This window comes from Lissotriton vulgaris, unplaced genomic scaffold (assembly GCF_964263255.1).
Source record: "Lissotriton vulgaris unplaced genomic scaffold, aLisVul1.2 SCAFFOLD_1937, whole genome shotgun sequence".
Lineage (NCBI taxonomy): Eukaryota > Metazoa > Chordata > Amphibia > Caudata > Salamandridae > Lissotriton > Lissotriton vulgaris.
Window position 1 is genome coordinate 1 of NW_028246219.1, and position 20,867 is coordinate 20,867.

A 20,867-nucleotide genomic window follows, 5' to 3' on the forward strand; every position below is an offset into this window, starting at 1 on the left:
AGGTACAAAACAGCAAATCCTGTGTGTGGCTGGAACTGGAAAATACTGTGCTGGAGGCACGGCCTGGCCTCTAACATTCCGATTGTATTTATAATCAGCATGACATTGTAGGAAGCGGGCTCTGTATGTACTATACCAAAGTGAGGTACAGTGTGCACCGAGTCCAGTGAAACCCCAAAGATAGGCAGAGGTAAAGTAGATATAACCTTACTTTTTATTTGTGGTAGTGTGGGTGAGCAGTAAGGCTTCATCAGAGGACAGTGTTAAGCATTTGTTGTACACACTCAGTCAGTAAATGAATTCACACACTCAAAGACTGAACTCAGACCAATTTTGTTTGTTAAAAAATGTATTTTAGTTATTTTATTTCCTAGAACCAAGCACGCCTGGCACAGGTACGTGATTTATACTTTGCAGTAATATTACAGTTTGGTTTGTAATGATACAGTTTGAATTGTAGTCGTATATATACTTTCGTTTGATTACACTAGGACTATTAGTAATGCAATGCTTTGAAATATTGCACATATACTGTTTATTGGCTTTTCAATAGGATGTCAAGTAGATTACTTTACAGATTACTTTTCTTACACAGTGCTAAAGAGTGGCAGTCTTCATTATAGGGCAGCTAACACACCCTGGCACAGACCAAGACTCAGGGTGGAACGCTGTATTTTGTAGAGGTAATAGGGACCCAGTATGCAGACATCTTAAAACTGTCTAAGAGGGTACCCTCTCAATTTCATTATGGCCCAACTTGGCAGGATTAAAAATCACTGGGGTGTTCCCAGGAATCTAAATCCCTGTCAATCTCTCTGCTGATATCAACATGTTTCAGCCTTTTGGTTTGCCCGACATGGGTCACTGGCCTTCCTCAGGCTCTGGATATCTACCTTGCACAAAAACTAGAACTGTCCGGAGGGGGTAGACTGTCAGGAGTGCTAATTCCCTCCTCTTGAAACCACAGATCTTCTGCAAAAAGAGAACATGTCAGCGAGCCTTCTCTGGCTCTGCTCCAAAAATTTGGAACTCTTCCACCGGAAATTCGGAGGATCTCTTCCAAGGCTGCTTTCAAACTGGAAGCAAAAAGATTCCTCATGAATAAGTTCTTACCTTAACATGACGGACAATTGTTAGCTCTAAGCGCATTGGACATACCATAGTATTGGTTATTATCCTTGTATATGATCATTATTTTTGTTTTGGTTATTATTCCTGTACATGATTATTGTATTTACTCCCCTCGAGTCGTTATGCTCCATCGTCGAGCCCATTCTTCATTCACCGAGGTGTATAAATGATTTGTTAGGTGGGCACCAATTGATTCAAAGCCTATTAGATTCCCCATATTAGACTCATGTTTTGATGTGTTACCTTCCTTTCCCTCAAATTGTAAAGCGCTCTGATATCCTTCGGGATCAAGTTTGCGCTATATAAAACGTAATAAAAAAAATTAAAAAATATAAAAATAAAAAAATAGTATACCTGGCTACTACACTGGGACATTTCCTCTAAACAGGTAAGTAAAATCGCTTTGGTTATTTAGTTACAGTTTTAGAGACTGTAATCGATGATCCAACTACACACTTAGAAATGTTTTCATAGAAAAACAGTCAGTGTTATCCTATAGGAGAAAATAGTGTTATCGGTTAAGTGGTAAGTACTTTGTTGTAGGAGTTGGGTTTCTGGGGGTAGACTCAGGGGTCCCCCCGGGTCAGTGAGGCACTGTTGTTGCACCCTCAGAGGCACTAGGGAGGCCGCCTGCAGAGTGTTGAGGCCCAATGTTATCCAATGGAGGATAGGGGCCTCCAGTTGGTGGCTGATTACGAGGAGGCCACAAGGTTGTGGTAGCAAAGCTCCTGGACTTAAGTTCAGGGCAAATGGGGGTTCAAGATAGCACCAAAGGTGCCCCGTCAGCGGCACTAGGGAGAGAGAAATCTCTGCCCCACTTGCCTCGCACTCGTGCAGACACTGCGCATCCACCGCTGCTGCACTGGAGGACGATCCTTCTCCTACCTCGCCGCCAAATACTGGAACTCCATTCCCGTCCACCTTCGAACAGCACCCTCATTGGCAGTCTTCAGGAAGGGACTAAAGAGCTGGCTCTTCGACTGAGACCCACAGCACCGAACCTGGAAACCCTCGCGGGTGATAGGCTGTGCTTCATTAGTACAGTTTGATTTGATGATTGACTGCAAACCTCACGACCCACGGAGTCTAACTCCCAACTCTCTTTATCAGGAGGCAATGTAGAAGTGGGAGTCGTGGCAAAGTGTTTCTTTGCCGCTACTACAATAACTGAGGCTGGTGTTGGGTCAGTACAGAGAAAAGTAGGATCTTGCTTTGAAGGGCGATATTTCTTCAGGAGCCCAGATGGAGCTGACGTCACAGAGGCTGGAGTTAAGAAAAGATGGATAGCCAGTTCTAAGAGACCTGGCACTAGTGACAGCAAATGTCTTGATGCAGACCCGTGTTTAAGTGTTTCAAATATTACAGACATGGGAGTTGACATAGCAATATTGAATTCTGTAGCTCCCTTCACCGAGACCTGTTGAAATGTGGTGGTGTCATCCACCAGAGGCATACATGGAAGTGGGGAGTCTGAATGAGTTGGAGAGCATCGTCCAGTAGAAGTGGAAGATGTATCTGTGGTATGACTGGACCGAGACGGTCATGACTGGATGCAGGAGTGTCAGGAAAATGGAGATGAGCGCCTTGAGCTATGACCGTGGAGCCTGGAATGATAGCCCAACCTGGACCGAAATGTGGGCCTTGGTGTGAGAGTGACTGGTGCTGGTAGAGGTGTTGGAGGAGGTGGAGGCAGAGGAGGTGGAGGCAGAGGAGATGCTGCTGGCAGAGGAGAACATGGTGCGACCCTTGAAAAGGGGGAGTATGTTCTGGAGTACTTCGAATCTGGAGTGGAATAAATATGTCTCCTCTTCTTTCTTGTGTCCTGAAACCGTGACGTCAAAAGAGTTCTCGTAGTCGACCGTCCTCGACGTGCTTGTTGGCGGTGATCATTGACGGCACCTTGATGTTGGTATGGACCTCAACGTCGATCTTCGATGTTGCCTGACATCGATCTGGATCTCGACAGCGACTGTTGGGGAAGTCTTGTAGTCGATGGGCTCTGTGACGTTGAACGAGGTCTGTGCGTCAATGGTGATGTCACTGACGTCAATACACCTTACCTCAATGCTGATCTGCTGTGCTTCCTCGACTTTGCTTGAATCAGATTAACCAGCAGTGGAATAGCACATTCTTCCACAATCCAATCCAATTCAAATGTATGAAACAAAATACTTATTATTTTATATATATATTCATCCAGGTCACGGGTTGGCAGATTTCAGGGAGAGACACGCCAGCAAATAACGCCGTAGACGTCCTTGTAGAAGGGGCACAAACCATTGAGCACAACGTTCTGGCAGCTTTCCAATGACAGACGTGAATGGCGTTGGATGGCCATCTAGAGATGCTTTGCTTTGAGAGAGGATCTAATGGTCTGACCAGTCCGATGCTCCCAGGGGCCTCTGCTTATCTTGTTTCAAGATGGCAGAATCAAGGGGTCACCTGGTGGAGTGCTGGGCACCTCCCTGGGGAGGTGCTGGACAGGGGAGTGGTCACTCCACTCTCCTGTGTGTGGTTTTGTGCCAGAGCAGAGCCATGGGCTCCTGAACTGAAGCAAACCGGTTTATGCAAGAACGGCACCAAATGTACCCTTGGAAGCAGCCTGATGGTGCTCGGCGGCACCCGACCATTCCCAGAGACACTAATTCAAAAGGAGAGGTGGCGTCACCTCTCCTCTACTGGAAATCCTTCGTTCTGTCTCCCCCTGACCATGATAGGCTCACCAGCGAGAGGGCAGAAGAGTGTCTGGGGTCGGCGGCAGCACTGGCTTGAGACAGACCCTACAAGGCTGCACAGGGCGGCATGGGGGGAGGAGGTCCCTAGGGAGCCCCCAGTGCATGTTATCATGCAACTAACACTGGAATCATTGCAGTTGCGTGATTCAATATGTTTGATACCAAACATAACCAGGTTAATGAAGCCAATATGTCGCTGGACATCTAGCGTTTGCCAGTGTCCACTTCATACCCTAAAATGGCTTACCCGTACCTACAAAGCCCAGAGAATGAAGTCTGGGGTTTGTAGGGGCGCCTCTGCTCATGCAAGGGTACCCTCACAATTACAACCATGCACCCTGCCCTTGAGCTGCAGGGCCTACCTTAGGGTTACATAGATTTAAGAGAAGTGACCGGGATATATAGTAACTTTTATATCTGGAGTGAAAGGTTGAAGCACCATTTAATGCAGACTGCAATGGCAGGCTTGCAGACATAGTTCTTTAAGCGTACCTTACAGCGTACCCTACATTCCCTGCGTTATGAAGTCCTGGTAAGGGTCATCGAAGTGAAGCCTCTTTTTGCTACAGGTAGTACAGGACTTAAATATACCTCTTTTTTGCTTTCTCTGATATGGTCAAGTCAGATTTGAGCAAGAAAAAATACAGATATAGAAGTATGTCGATATATCTGTAAATATCTGAAGAGATACAAACTTCAAATTCTCTGTAGAATAAGTCTGGAACAGGAAAACTGAGCAGAGCTCAGAGGAGACTCCCTTACACGACGCGCAGTCAAACATCTGAGGGACTGGAGCTTCTCACAGGCGTGTTCTAGAGGAAAATACAACCTGATTGGTCAAGACTTAAGTTTGGGCTCTTTTTTTTAATGTCTATGATAGGTTATTAAAGTAAGCGGCATAGGCCTATCATTACATTGCTTTTATAAGGTAACAAGGGACTCCCATCGCGGCGATGGGGAATGATTCAAGCATGTGAATCTATGAAATCTTCCAATACTGGAGTAAGTAAAGGATCCCGGATAATCGACAGAGACCAAAGGTCTGCAGTGTTTCTTCACAACGGATTTGAGGATTTGAAACAGTGGATAGTGACCATTAACGTCATACCAGGCCTATAAGGACTGGCACCCATACCCTGTGCTTACACTGGCAAAAATCTAGGCTTGTTGGCACAGATCTGCCAACTTCCATGGCCCCACTGTGTGCCACATGATAACAGCGTGCGTCACACATTCTCCAGGTGAAGAAACACATGGTGTGCACACAGTCCGCTGGAAGCGCCCTGCAAGAGTGGTTTCAAGTTTGATGTGTGGAGGCTCAGCACAGCCGACGTTCATCAGATGTCTTGCAATCTCTCCAGGTCGTGGCCAGCAGCTTCACACGCCTTTGTAATATGTACTGGTGACAGTGCCGTGCTTTAAGCCCCATCCCCTCTCTGGTTGGAGAGGTAGGTTTTGATCTCAATGCCCCACCCCGACCCTTCAAGGCCCTGTCTCTCCCCTCACATGATGAAACAATTTTCAAAGTTGTCAGGTCTGAGCGGTGCATACCCCCTCACTCATCCTGGCAGTCGGCAGCTGCTCTCCAACCAGCTGGGGTGAATGTTTTGCCACAGTGCAACATTCCGTCCATCATCTCCTGTGTTTTGCTGTTCACCCTAAGTGGGTTGGGTATGCCCAGACGGGGGTCCCGTGCTCACTACGCCACTGGAGTCAAGCTTTCCTGGCTGAAGACGGCTGATAGCCAGAAAGCGGTCCTAAGATGCTTGATTCCGGTCTGGGCTGGACTGTTCCCATGAGGCACAGGGTCAGACTGATTTACATATGGCCATGTCTGAACTGGGGTGGCTTGGTGAGCAAATTAACGATGGATTAAACCCAGATCTGTGACCGGGGGTGAATGTGTTGCCATTGTGCAACATTCCGTCCATCATCTTGTGTGCTTTGCTGCCTCCCACCAGCCCAGCACAGCAGGTTTCTGATAATCACCTTTAAAGGCAATGCCTACCTTGGATCCTAGAAGACCACACTCTCTGCCTCTGGGAGGGGAAAGTCGACCTGCTAAAGCCACAGCGGCTGCTGCTCTGCACGCTGCCTGAGACCTGGGACTCATTGAGGTACAAAAGTGCCCAAACAGAACCAATGGACAGAAGATGCACTTTAATCTGAGATACTTGTAAAAGAGGCATTAGTGACAATCACCCACTCACTGACTCAGACTAGAGTCATCACTGGGGACACAGAAGAGGCCTGAGACACACATCAGTACTGAGACAATGCCTGAAGCGAAGCCCCTCTAGCCACTCCCACACTGTTACTGCCAGCTCAGAGATGGAACCTGCCCTCACAGGCACTGACTGCCACCTTGTTTCTGCAGCTCTGATGAACGCCAGGCGGCGCTATGTGATCAACGGAGACTGGGCGGTGAGCTGGCCGGGTGTCTACGAAGTGGCAGGGACCCAGGTGCACTACACCCGCTCCTCAGACGACCATGAGGTGATGGAGGCTCTGGGACCCACAGAAGAGGACCTACACGTGATGGTGAGGAGCGAGCTGCTACTTCAGTTGATGGTCCTGAGTGGGAGTGAAGGGCCTAACACTGCAGGCCAGAGGCCTTCTGGGGCAGGTGTGGGGGTGAATGGCTTAACACTGCAGGGCCAGAGGCCTTCTGGGGCAGGTGTGGGGATGGAGGGTTTAACACTGCAGGGGCAGAGGCCTTCTGGGGAAGGTGTGGGGATGGAGGGTTTAACACTGCAGGCCAGAGGCCTTCTGGGGAAGGTGTGGGGATGGAGGGTTTAACACTGCAGGGGCAGAGGCCTTCTGGGGCAGGTGTGGGGATGGAGGGTTTAACACTGCAGGGGCAGAGGCCTTCTGGGGAAGGTGTGGGGATGGAGGGTTTAACACTGCAGGCCAGAGGCCTTCTGGGGAAGGTGTGGGGATGGAGGGTTTAACACTGCAGGCCAGAGGCCTTCTGGGGAAGGTGTGGGGATGGAGGGTTTAACACTGCAGGCCAGAGGCCTTCTGGGGAAGGTGTGGGGATGGAGGGTTTAACACTGCAGTGGCAGAGGCCTTCTGGGGCAGGTGTGGGGATGGAGGGTTTAACACTGCAGGCCAGAGGCCTTCTGGGGCAGGTGTGGGGGTGAATGGGTTAACACCGCAGGGGCAGGGCCTTCTGGGGCAGGTGCGGGGGTGAATGGGTTAACACTGCAGGGGCAGAGGCCTTCTGGGGCAGGTGTGGGGATGGAGGGTTTAACACTGCAGGCCAGAGGCCTTCTGGGGCAGGTGTGGGGATGGAGGGTTTAACACTGCAGGCCAGAGGCCTTCTGGGGCAGGTGTGGGGATGGAGGGTGTAGTAATCCAGTCCAGTTGAAGGTGAAAGTAGGTTTATTGTACAGAGGAACACAGTACAGCATCTGGTCAGCAGGACAGGTCCAGTAGTAATACAGGCTGGAATCTAGAACCTTTGCCCTTAGTAACAGATTGCAGTACAAGGTTTATAAGGCAACAACAGGCAGAGCCTACTTAAAGAGATATGTACATAATTGAATATGGAATACAACACATCTTATCCCTAAAAAGAACAGAACAGAAAAGAAAAGGAGGAAAAGGGGAGAGGAAACTAAAGAAGAAGAAATAGAAAAGGAAGAAAAATGTGGAAAGCACAAAAAAAAAAACTGAATCAATCTCTAAACCTAAGTGGTACATTAACGCTTCTATTATTGGTCTTAACTCTAGAAGAAACAGAATCATATCTAACAGAATCATTTTTCACAGGTGGAATAACATTGTCAAAGCTGGGAGAGTGAAGATTAGGACATTTAACAACACGTCTCACATTCCAGACTTTGCCATCATTAGTTATGATGCTGTTGGTGTTGACTTTTACAACTTTTCGAATAGGCCCAAATTTAGAAGCACCCTTAATCAAAAACCCAGGTTTACGTATCCTGACAAAATCTCCCACTACAAAATCAGGAACCCTCACATTGTGCTTAGAGTCATAATATTCCTTCATCTTCTCCTGATGATGTTTGACTCTCAGAGAAGTGCTTCGTACGTCAACAGGAGAAGAAATGGCAGGAGAGCTAAACTTCTCTTTCATCCACCACGGACACAATTTGGACACAGGCTCCCTTCCTCTCAATAAACGAAAGGGACTAAGCTCAGTAACTGAGTGAGGGGTTATTCTATACAACCATAACCTTTCTCTGATAACTTTTTTCCACACACTGGGAGTCTTTCTCGCCCATTCAACAGAATCTTTCAAGACGCGGTTAAACCTTTCTACCTGTCCATTACCTTGTGGTTCGTAAAGAGGTGTAGTGATGTGTTTAATCCCACAAGACTTGAGATAGTCCTCTACTTCAGTAGAAATCAATTGTACCCCGTTATCGGTAATCAGAACCTCAGGGCTACCTTCTCTTGCAAATACCTCTCTGAGAAATTCAACAATGACCTGCGAGGAAGCTGAAGACACGAACCTAACTTCAGGCCACTTAGAGTGGTAGTCTATTAACACCAAAGCAAAACGGGCATCTTGAGGTAGAGAATTGAAAGGACCGGAAATATCAAGGGCTAGCTTCCTCCAAGGATTCTCTGGCCAAGAAATGGGTATGAGTGGGGCAGGGTAGGTCTTCAACATCTTATCACTGCTGACACATATAGAGCATTCACGAACTACTCTGTCAATCATTTTGTCCATTCCTGGCCACCAAAAACTAGTTCTCACTAATCTCTTCATGGAAGACATGCCTAAATGACACTCATGAGCAAGCCTAATAATTTCCTCTTGCATATCCTCAGGAGGTACACATTTTCCACTTTTAAAAATCAAATCATTGTCAACTTCTAATTCACTAAGAACTTGATGAAAAGATTTCAATTCTGAAGGAACCATATTACTATTAGGCCAACCCTTTAAGATATACTCTTTAAGAGTAGTCCAATTCTTGTCATGTGTAACAGCATCATCCCACACAGATTTAGAAATGGACGAAAATTCATCTCCTAAGAAATCTCTTAAAGAAGCAACAAACTAAACATCTTCTTCACCTTTGTCATTTGAAGTACATTTAGAGTCACAGGGAAGTCTCGAAAGACAGTCGGCTGTAACATTGCTCCTTCCAGGAAAATATTCCACATCAAAATTGTACTCTTGCAAGCGAGACATGAGTCTAGCAATCCGTGCTGTGGCGTTCCGACCACCACCAGGGGAAAGTATAGAGACTAGTGGTTTATGGTCCGTTTTCAAGAGAAAACGATTACCCCATAAAAAATTCCGGTAATGTTCTATTCCCCAGACACATCCTAAAAGCTCTTTCTCAATGACCGAATACTTCCTTTCTGTTTCAGTCAAAGTGCGGGAAGCAAACGCCACACACCACTCATCATTTCCACACTTTTGTGATAAAACCCCTCCTAGCCCATACTCACTGGCATCAACAGTAACCACACACAGTTTATTAACACAGAAGGGTTTCAATGTGGGGGCATTGGCAATATCATGCTTAATGGTTTGAAAGGCAGACTCCTGCTTCTCACCCCAGTAAAATTCTACTTTTTGTCTTGTTAATTCTCTCAAGGGTTCCATTTTAGTTGCAAACCCCTTAATGAACTTGCTATAGTATTCACACAAGCCATTGAAAGAAAGCAACTTTTCCTTGTTGTCAGGACATGGAGCTTTAAGAATAGCATCAACCAAACATTTCTTGGGAACAACACCATTGCCCGTAAGTGTGTGTCCAAGATATTCCACAGATTCACAAAACATTTTGCACTTGTTGTCCTTTAGAGTGAGACCATGCATACCCAATCTTTTACAAACCTCCATGACATGATCTTTGTGAGAGGCATTATCAGGGGAAAACACAAGAATGTCATCTTGAAAGCACCTCACAAATTTGTAGAGGTCTTTAAAAATATGATGCATAGTACGTTGGAAAACTGATGCCGCAGAGGCCAAACCAAAGGGCATTCTCTTATATTGGAATAAACCCTCAGGGGTGAGAAAAGCTGTCATTTGTTTGGATTCATCTGCTAATACAATTTGGTGATATGCTGATCGCAAATCAAATGTGGAAAAAACCTTCGCTCCCTCTAACATACATACAACCTCATTTATATTAGGAAGGGGATGGCAGTCCACTATGATGTTTGAATTGAGAGCTCTCAAATCTACACATAGCCTCAGGCTTTGATCAGATTTTCGGGCTAAAACGATGGGCGAAACCCATTCGGAAGACTCAACTTCTTCGATAATGTCATCATCAATTAAATTTTTCAAAAGTATTTTAAGATCATCCCTGACATTTATGGGAACATTTCTTAACTTTTGAGTAACAGGAATGGTTCCTTTCTTGAGTCTGATCAAGTGTTGAAAGTTATGTAATTTTCCCAATTCTTTTGAAAAAACCTTGGGAAACAAATTAATGATCTCATTTATCCATGCTTCAGTACTAGTTATAGCTTTAACAGAATGAGTTTCTTCTACACAATCATCAATCATGACAATGGGATCCAATTTCCTGGGATTGAGAGTAATACCAAAACTCCACTGATCTCTCCACCCAAGCACATTCACTCCCTTTGTGGCAATGTATATCTTAACAAACCTCATTCGACCTCTAAAAAACATGTCTGCTCCTAAATATCCTTCCATAGGGATAACAGTTTCAAGAAAAGTTCTGGCAATTATATCAGGAACTTTAAGATCTGTAAGACCAACAATGCCCTCAAACACCTCAGTGAAATATTGTTTAGTGATGATTGTCCAAGGTGACCCTGAGTCGGCCATCAATTTAAGATCCACACCTAAAACATGTACTACGCACTCAGGTTGTTTAAGGTGAATCAACTCTTGTTCATTGGGATCGACAATGGAAACAACTATTCCTCTTTCACAATTATTTCCATTATCTTCCTCAGGAACATCAACTTCTTGCACAGAGTCAGTAACAAAAGAAACTCTATTCTTATTGATATTCCCAGGAGTGGTTCCGGTAGAGGTCTTGCATAAACTACTGAAATGTCCTTGTCTACCACACTTGTTACATTCCTTCCCAATAGCAGGACATTTAGGAAAAGAAGCAGCATGACTAGGACTACCACACCTGAAACAATGGAAAAATTTGTCATTCTTTTTGTAAGAACGTTGAAATGAATTACTGGCACGTTGAGTTTTGTTGGAAGATGACGCAGAAGAGGTGTCAGATTTAACAGCACACACTTCAGAGGAACTGTCTTTGTCCTTCTTATCCAAACACTTTATCCATTTGTCTGATTGTTCAATAGCTTTAGCTGTAACAATAACATCCTTCAAATCCGGATCTCCCATAATCCATAATTTTTCTTGGATTTTCTTGCTCTTGGTATGGACTATAATTTGGTCTCTGATCATCTCATCAGAGATAGGACCAAAATTACAATTAGTAGACAAATAACGTAAAGCTGTCAAGAAATCATCAAAAGTTTCAGACTCTTCTTGAGCTCTAGTGTAAAACTTATAGCGATTCAGAGCCACACTAAAAGTAGGTTTAAATCTAGCTTCAAGACGAGTCATGGCATCATCAAATACATTTCTGTCTCCTCCCCCATCATGTAAAGGAAGTGTTCTGAATACTACTTGACCTTCAGAACCCAAAGAATGTAATAAAATGTTCTTTTTCCTTTCTTGTGAAAATCTCTCCCCATCTATAGCTTTTAAAAATGTCATAAACTCCTCTTTCCAGCGAATGCAAGGTATGGGAGGCTCACCTTTATTTTGTAGAAACTTAGGGGGAGGATCAAACTGCATGTTTGATGATATGCTTAAGTTAATGAGTATTAGTAAGTTCAAGAAATAGTGAAAAAAAAAATTTTTTATGTGAAAGTAATGTGGTATAAAAGAACAAGCATACAATAATAATGAAAGTCAAACCTGTGTAAAAAACATTTTCTTGGTGAAAAACAACTTTTCAATGTGCATTACGAAGAGTTTTGGTCCTTGCACATCAGGAATGCGCTAAGCGCGATACAGGATACCATTAATGAGAAGTCGATCCTTTTGTGAAGGGATTTGCTTCTTCCGCGTTGAAACGCGATGTCAATCGTTCCGCGATCCGTTGCTAAGCGACCAGTACACAAAATGGCGTCGACGTGTGCGCGATGATGTCAAGCGCACACGTCCTACCATAGAGATCGGTGCTTAGGGAATGTCGCGCCTGACAACAATGGCGAGGCACAACAATGACGCGCAGCAGGAGAGCGCGAGGAAAAGCGGTTGCCGAAGGAGCAAACCGGCAGTTTGAAAGTCAGCAAACGGTGAGCGTAAAAGCTTAATTTTAGCGCTGAAATGTTGAAAGTAATCACAAAATGCGGAAAGACATAGCGAGGTATCCAAATAGATTCCGATTGTCTCTAAAACGTGAGTTTTTCCAGGGTTTCTTTCGAGTGAGAAAGAAACAAGGTGAGAACACGGAAAGAATAAAAGTCATAAAGTAGATAGTGAAGATGATAAAACGAGATGAAAGCCAAGGAATTTTTCCAATAGTAGTTGAAGTAGAGTAATGATAAATTATACTTTACATCCAAAATCCATGAAAATGATGATAATTATGCAGCGCAGGTTATAATCCTTTGGTTGCTCCTGTGTTCCCAAATGTAGCAAACCAATGAAAACGTCGCCAATTTTGTAGTAATCCAGTCCAGTTGAAGGTGAAAGTAGGTTTATTGTACAGAGGAACACAGTACAGCATCTGGTCAGCAGGACAGGTCCAGTAGTAATACAGGCTGGAATCTAGAACCTTTGCCCTTAGTAACAGATTGCAGTACAAGGTTTATAAGGCAACAACAGGCAGAGCCTACTTAAAGAGATATGTACATAATTGAATATGGAATACAACAGAGGGTTTAACACTGCAGGGGCAGAGGCCTTCTGGGGAAGGTGTGGGGATGGAGGGTTTAACACCGCAGGGGCAGAGGCCTTCTGGGGCAGGTGTGGGGGTGAATGGGTTAACACTGCAGGGACAGAGGCCTTCTGGGGCAGGTGTGGGGATGGAGGGTTTAACACCGCAGGGCCAGAGGCCTTCTGGGGCAGGTGTGGGGATGGAGGGTTTAACACTGCAGGCCAGAGGCCTTCTGGGGCAGGTGTGGGGATGGAGGGTTTAACACTGCAGGGGCAGAGGCCTTCTGGGGCAGGTGTGGGGATAGAGGGTTTAACACTGCAGGGGCAGAGGCCTTCTGGGGCAGGTGTGGGGATGGAGGGTTTAACACTGCAGGGGCAGAGGCCTTCTGGGGCAGGTGTGGGGATGGAGGGTTTAACACCGCAGGGCCAGAGGCCTTCTGGGGCAGGTGTGGGGATGGAGGGTTCAACACTGCAGGCCAGAGGCCTTCTGGGGCAGGTGTGGGGATGGAGGGTTTAACACTGCAGGCCAGAGGCCTTCTGGGGAAGGTGTGGGGGTGAATGGGTTAACACTGAGAGGCCTTCTGGGGCAGGTGTGGGGATGGAGGGTTTAACACTGCAGGCCAGAGGCCTTCTGGGGCAGGTGTGGGGATAGAGGGTTTAACACTGCAGGCCAGAGGCCTTCTGGGGCAGGTGTGGGGATGGAGGGTTTAACACTGCAGGGGCAGAGGACTTCTGGGGCAGGTGTGGGGATGGAGGGTTTAACACTGCAGGGGCAGAGGACTTCTGGGGCAGGTGTGGGGATGGAGGGTTTAACACTGCAGGCCAGAGGCCTTCTGGGGCAGGTGTGGGGATGGAGGGTTTAACACTGCAGGGGCAGAGGCCTTCTGGGGCAGGTGTGGGGATGGAGGGTTTAACACTGCAGGGGCAGAGGCCTTCTGGGGCAGGTGTGGGGGTGAATGGGTTAACACTGCAGGCCAGAGGCCTTCTGGGGCAGGTGTGGGGATGGAGGGTTTAACACTGCAGGGGCAGGGGCCTTCTGGGGCAGGTGTGGGGATGGAGGGTTTAACACTGCAGGCCAGAGGCCTTCTGGGGCAGGTGTGGGGATGGAGGGTTTAACACTGCAGGCCAGAGGCCTTCTGGGGCAGGTGTGGGGATGGAGGGTTTAACACTGCAGGGGCAGAGGACTTCTGGGGCAGGTGTGGGGATGGAGGGTTTAACACTGCAGGCCAGAGGCCTTCTGGGGCAGGTGTGGGGATGGAGGGTTTAACACTGCAGGGGCAGAGGCCTTCTGGGGCAGGTGTGGGGATGGAGGGTTTAACACTGCAGGGGCAGAGGCCTTCTGGGGCAGGTGTGGGGGTGAATGGGTTAACACTGCAGGCCAGAGGCCTTCTGGGGCAGGTGTGGGGATGGAGGGTTTAACACTGCAGGGGCAGGGGCCTTCTGGGGCAGGTGTGGGGATGGAGGGTTTAACACTGCAGGGGCAGAGGCCTTCTGGGGCAGGTGTGGGGGTGAATGGGTTAACATTGCAGGCCAGAGGCCTTCTGGGGCAGGTGTGGGGATGGAGCGTTTAACACTGCAGGCCAGAGGCCTTCTGGGGCAGGTGTGGGGGTGGAGGGTTTAACACTGCAGGCCAGAGGCCTTCTGGGGCAGGTGTGGGGGTGGAGGGTTTAACACTGCAGGGGCAGAGGCCTTCTGGGGCAGGTGTGGGGATGGAGGGTTTAACACTGCAGGGGCAGAGGCCTTCTGGGGCAGGTGTGGGGGTGAATGGGTTAACACTGCAGGCCAGAGGCCTTCTGGGGCAGGTGTGGGGATGGAGGATTTAACACTGCAGGGGCAGGGGCCTTCTGGGGCAGGTGTGGGGGTGAATGGCTTAACACTGCAGGGCCAGAGGCCTTCTGGGGCAGGTGTGGGGATGGAGGGTTTAACACTGCAGGGGCAGAGGCCTTCTGGGGCAGGTGTGGGGATGGAGGGTTTAACACTGCAGGGGCAGAGGCCTTCTGGGGCAGGTGTGGGGATGGAGGGTTTAACACTGCAGTGGCAGAGGCCTTCTGGGGCAGGTGTGGGGATGGAGGGTTTAACACTGCAGGGGCAGAGGCCTTCTGGGGCAGGTGTGGGGATGGAGGGTTTAACACTGCAGGGGCAGAGGCCTTCTGGGGCAGGTGTGGGGATGGAGGGTTTAACACCGCAGGGCCAGAGGCCTTCTGGGGCAGGTGTGGGGATGGAGGGTTTAACACTGCAGGCCAGAGGCCTTCTGGGGCAGGTGTGGGGATGGAGGGTTTAACACTGCAGGGGCAGAGGCCTTCTGGGGCAGGTGTGGGGGTGAATGGGTTAACACTGCAGGCCAGAGGCCTTCTGGGGCAGGTGTGGGGATGGAGGGTTTAACGGTAAACAGTCAAAATATCGATTACAGTAATTTCGACCTACACTTATATCGAGTTGCAAATATCGAAAGGACAGAATATCGATGTCCAGAATATCGATGGCCAGAATATCGACCCTAAGGTAAGTAATATCGAAATTACTTATATCGATAGCATATATATCGATGTAAGTAATATCGAAATTACTAATATCGATAGCATATATATCGATGTAAGTAATTTCGATTTACTAATATGTGTTAGAAATTTTAGTTAAGTATTTAAAGTAATTGTTATAATATGTGTTTAATATGTTTTTATAACTTAAAGAAATATAAAAGTAAATTATATGTTTTACTACCAGAGCGGGTTGTGGGTTTTTAGGGGAATAGGGTGGGAAGTAATTTATTTTTAATTAAATAATTATTTTTTAATGATTAATTTATTTTTCAATTAAATATTAATTGGCAATGAATTATTTTAATTGATTAATTGATTAATTAATTGATAATTTATGTATATTTTTAAGTAAATTATATGTTTTACTACTGGAGCGGGTTGTGGGTTTATAGGGGAATAGGGTGGGAAGTAATTTATTTTTAATTAAATAATTATTTTTAAAAGATTAATTATTTTACAATTAAATATTAATTGTCAATTAATTATTTTAATTGATTAATTGATTAATTAATTGATAATTTATGTATATTTTTAAGTAAATTATATGTTTTACTACTGGAGCGGGTTGTGGGTTTATAGGGGAATAGGGTGGGAAGTAATTTAATTGTAATATTAATTAATTTTGGGTAAAGGAGTACTTTTAGTGTTAGGGTCAGTTTTCAGTTTTTGGGTAAAGGGGTATATTTAGGGTTCAGAGTCAGTTTTCAGTTTTTGGGTAATGGGGTATTTTTAGGGTTCAGGGTCAGTTTTCAGTTTTTGGGTAAAGGGGTATTTTTAGGGTTCAGGGTCAGTTTTCGGGTAAAGGGGTATTTTTAGGCTTCAGGGTCAGTTTTCAGTTTTTGGGTAAAGGGGTATTTTTAGGGTTCAGGGTCAGTTTTCAGTTTTTGGGTAAAGGGGTATTTTTAGGCTTCAGGGTCAGTTTTCAGTTTTTGGGTAAAGGGGTATTTTTAGGCTTCAGGGTCAGTTTTCAGTTTTTGGGTAAAGGGGTATTTTTAGGCTTCAGGGTCAGTTTTCAGTTTTTGGGTAAAGGGGTATTTTTAGGGTTCAGGGTCAGTTTTCAGTTTTTGGGTAAAGGGGTATTTTTAGGCTTCAGGGTCAGTTTTCAGTTTTTGGGTAAAGGGGTATTTTTAGGGTTCAGGGTCAGTTTTCAGTTTTTGGGTAAAGGGGTATTTTTAGGCTTCAGGGTCAGTTTTCAGTTTTTGGGTAAAGGGGTATTTTTAGGGTTCAGGGTCAGTTTTCTGTTTTTGGGTAAAGGGGTATTTTTAGGGTTCAGGGTCAGTTTTCAGTTTTTGGGTAAAGGGGTATTTTTAGGCTTCAGGGTCAGTTTTCAGTTTTTGGGTAAAGGGGTATTTTTAGGCTTCAGTGTCAGTTTTCAGTTTTTGGGTAAAGGGGTATTTTTAGGGTTCAGGGTCAGTTTTCAGTTTTTGGGTAAAGGGGTATTTTTAGGGTTCAGGGTCAGTTTTCAGTTCGTGGGTAAAGGGGTATTTTTAGGGATCAGGGTCAGTTTTGACTACTGTTGCACCCACTGGAGTGGGAATAGTAATTTTACCCCTACGCTATGAAACGCTTTCCCTACTGTTGCACTCTCTGGAGTAGGAATAGTAATTTTTACCCTTATGTTATCCAATGTTTTATATAATTAATTGTAAAAAAATTATTTTTTATTTTTTATTACTTACATTTTATTTATGTTATTGTTTTATGTTTGTAAATGTTAATTAGTAAATTAGAATATATTTTATTAATTTATAAATTAGTAAAATAAGTATTAATACTTATTGTTCTGTATTTATATATTATATATTTAGTGTATATATTTAATTAATGTATTAGTAATATATATATGTATTAATTATTTAATTTTAAACATTATTAGATACTTTTAAATATGTATATTTTATTTATTAGTGTTATATACTTAATTTTACATTTATATATATTAAAAAAAAATCGATATTTTTAACATCGATATTTTTTACATCGATATTATTTTTTCGATATTTTTGTACTTACCATGTTGTAGATAGGATGTCGATATTTTTGCCATCGATATTGTTGACTCAATATTCTTGTAGGTCGATATTTGTGATTTCGATATTCTGTCAGTGATCCGGTTTAACACTGCAGGGGCAGAGGCCTTCTGGGGCAGGTGTGGGGATGGAGGGTTTAACACTGCAGGCCAGAGGCCTTCTGGGGCAGGTGTGGGGATGGGGGGTTTAACACTGCAGGGGCAGAGGCCTTCTGGGGCAGGTGTGGGGATGGAGGGTTTAACACTGCAGGGGCAGAGGCCTTCTGGGGCAGGTGTGGGGATGGAGGGTTTAACACTGCAGGCCAGAGGCCTTCTGGGGCAGGTGTGGGGATGGAGGGTTTAACACTGCAGGGGCAGAGGCCTTCTGGGGCAGGTGTGGGGGTGAATGGGTTAACACTGCAGGCCAGAGGCCTTCTGGGGCAGGTGTGGGGATGGAGGGTTTAACACTGCAGTGGCAGAGGCCTTCTGGGGCAGGTGTGGGGGTGAATGGGTTAACACCGCAGGGGCAGAGGCCTTCTGGGGCAGGTGTGGGGGTGAATGGGTTAACACTGCAGACCAGAGGCCTTCTGGGGCAGGTGTGGGGGTGAATAGGTTAACACTGCAGGGGCAGAGGCCTTCTGGGGCAGGTGTGGGGATGGAGGGTTTAACACTGCAGGGGCAGAGGCCTTCTGGGGCAGGTGCGGGGGTGAATGGGTTAACACTGCAGGCCAGAGGCCTTCTGGGGCAGGTGTGGGGATGGAGGGTTTAACACTGCAGGGGCAGGGGCCTTCTGGGGCAGGTGCGGGGGTGAATGGGTTAACACTGCAGGCCAGAGGCCTTCTGGGGCAGGTGTGGGGATGGAGGGTTTAACACTGCAGGCCAGAGGCCTTCTGGGGCAGGTGTGGGGATGGAGGGTTTAACACTGCAGGCCAGAGGCCTTCTGGGGCAGGTGTGGGGATGGAGGGTTTAACACTGCAGGGGCAGGGCCTTCTGGGGCAGGTGCGGGGGTGAATGGGTTAACACTGCAGGCCAGAGGCCTTCTGGGGCAGGTGTGGGGATGGAGGGTTTAACACTGCAGGCCAGAGGCCTTCTGGGGCAGGTGTGGGGATGGAGGGTTTAACACTGCAGGCCAGAGGCCTTCTGGGGCAGGTGTGGGGATGGAGGGTTTAACACTGCAGGGGCAGAGGCCTTCTGGGGCAGGTGCGGGGGTGAATGGGTTAACACTGCAGGCCAGAGACCTTCTGGGGCAGGTGTTGGGAAGGAGGGTTTAACACTGCAGGGGCAGAGGCCTTCTGGGGCAGGTGTGGGGGGGTGAATGGGTTAACACTGCAGGCCAGAGGCCTTCTGGGGCAGGTGTGGGGATGGAGCGTTTAACACTGCAGGCCAGAGGCCTTCTGGGGCAGGTGTGGGGATGGAGCGTTTAACACTGCAGGCCAGAGGCCTTCTGGGGCAGGTGTGGGGATGGAGGGTTTAACACTGCAGGCCAGAGGCCTTCTGGGGCAGGTGTGGGGATGGAGGGTTTAACACTGCAGGGGCAGAGGCCTTCTGGGGCAGGTGCGGGGGTGAATGGGTTAACACTGCAGGCCAGAGGCCTTCTGCGGCAGGTGTGGGGAAGGAGGGTTTAACACTGCAGGGGCAGGGGCCTTCTGGGGCAGGTGCGGGGGTGAATGGGTTAACACTGCAGGCCAGAGGCCTTCTGGGGCAGGTGTGGGGATGGAGGGTTTAACACTGCAGGCCAGAGGCCTTCTGGGGCAGGTGTGGGGATGGAGGGTTTAACACTGCAGGCCAGAGGCCTTCTGGGGCAGGTGTGGGGATGGAGGGTTTAACACTGCAGGGGCAGAGGCCTTCTGGGGCAGGTGTGGGGGTGAATGGGTTAACACTGCAGGCCAGAGGCCTTCTGGGGCAGGTGTGGGGATGGAGGGTTTAACACCGCAGGGGCAGAGGCATTCTGGGGGCAGGTGTGGGGATGGAGGGTTTAACACTGCAGGGGCAGAGGCCTTCTGGGGCAGGTGTGGGGATGGAGGGTTTAACACCGCAGGGCCAAAGGCCTTCTGGGGCAGGTGTGGGGATGGAGGGTTTAACACTGCAGGCCAGAGGCCTTCTGGGGCAGGTGTGGGGATGGAGGGTTTAACACTGCAGGGGCAGAGGCCTTCTGGGGCAGGTGTGGGGATGGAGGGTTTAACACTGCAGGGGCAGAGGCCTTCTGGGGCAGGTGTGGGGATGGGGGGTTTAACACTGCAGGCCAGAGGCCTTCTGGGGCAGGTGTGGGGGTGAATGGGTTAACACTGCAGGCCAGAGGCCTTCTGGGGCAGGTGTGGGGATGGAGGGTTTAACACTGCAGGGGCAGAGGCCTTCTGGGGCAGGTGTGGGGATGGAGGGTTTAACACTGCAGGCCAGAGGCCTTCTGGGGCAGGTGTGGGGATGGAGGGTTTAACACTGCAGGCCAGAGGCCTTCTGGGGCAGGTGTGGGGATGGAGGGTTTAACACTGCAGGGGCAGAGGCCTTCTGGGGCAGGTGTGGGGATGGAGGGTTTAACACTGCAGGGGCAGAGGCCTTCTGGGGCAGGTGTGGGGATGGAGGGTTTAACACTACAGGCCAGAGGCCTTCTGGGGCAGGTGTGGGGGTGAATGGGTTAACACTGCAGGCCAGAGGCCTTCTGGGGCAGGTGTGGGGATGGAGGGTTTAACACTGCAGGGGCAGAGGCCTTCTGGGGCAGGTGTGGGGATGGAGGGTTTAACACTGCAGGGGCAGAGGCCTTCTGGGGCAGGTGTGGGGATGGAGGGTTTAACACTGCAGTGGCAGAGGCCTTCTGGGGCAGGTGTGGGGATGGAGGGTTTAACACTGCAGGGGCAGAGGCCTTCTGGGGCAGGTGTGGGGATGAAGGGTTTAACACTGCAGGGGCAGAGGCCTTCTGGGGCAGGTGTGGGGATGGAGGGTTTAACACTGCAGGCCAGAGGCCTTCTGGGGCAGGTGTGGGGATGGAGGGTTTAACACTGCAGGCCAGAGGCCTTCTGGGGCAGGTGTAGGGGTGGAGGGTTTAACACTGCAGGCCAGAGGCCTTCTGGGGTAGGTGTGGGGATGGATGGTTTAACACTGCAGTGGCAGAGGCCTTCTGGGGCAGGTGTGGGGATGGAGGGTTTAACACTGCAGGCCAGAGGCCTTCTGGGGCAGGTGTGGGGATGGAGGGTTTAACACCGCAGGGGCAGAGGCATTCTGGGGGCAGGTGTGGGGATGGAGGGTTTAACACTGCAGGGGCAGAGGCCTTCTGGGGCAGGTGTGGGGATGGAGGGTTTAACACCGCAGGGCCAAAGGCCTTCTGGGGCAGGTGTGGGGATGGAGGGTTTAACACTGCAGGCCAGAGGCCTTCTGGGGCAGGTGTGGGGATGGAGGGTTTAACACTGCAGGGGAAGGGGCCTTCTGGGGCAGGTGTGGGGATGGAGGGTTTAATACTGCAGGGGCAGGGGCCTTCTGGGGCAGGTGCGGGGGTGAATGAGTTAACACTGCAGGCCAGAGGCCTTCTGGGGCAGGTGTGGGGATGGAGGGTTTAACACTGTAGGCCAGAGGCCTTCTGG

At 48.1% G+C, this 20,867-nt stretch overlaps 1 protein-coding gene across 1 annotated transcript in view; it reads left to right on the forward strand.

Annotated features, from left to right (window-relative positions):
• Window positions 1-6,103: 6,103 nt before the first annotated feature.
• Window positions 6,104-20,867, forward strand: part of LOC147666041 (ADAMTS-like protein 5) — a 38,255-nt gene continuing 23,491 nt past the window's right edge. The window contains exon 1 of the mRNA XM_086949305.1: window positions 6,104-6,407. Within this exon, the coding sequence (XP_086805431.1) occupies window positions 6,198-6,407 (210 nt within the window). The 5' untranslated portion in view covers window positions 6,104-6,197. The remainder of the gene's footprint in view (window positions 6,408-20,867) is intronic.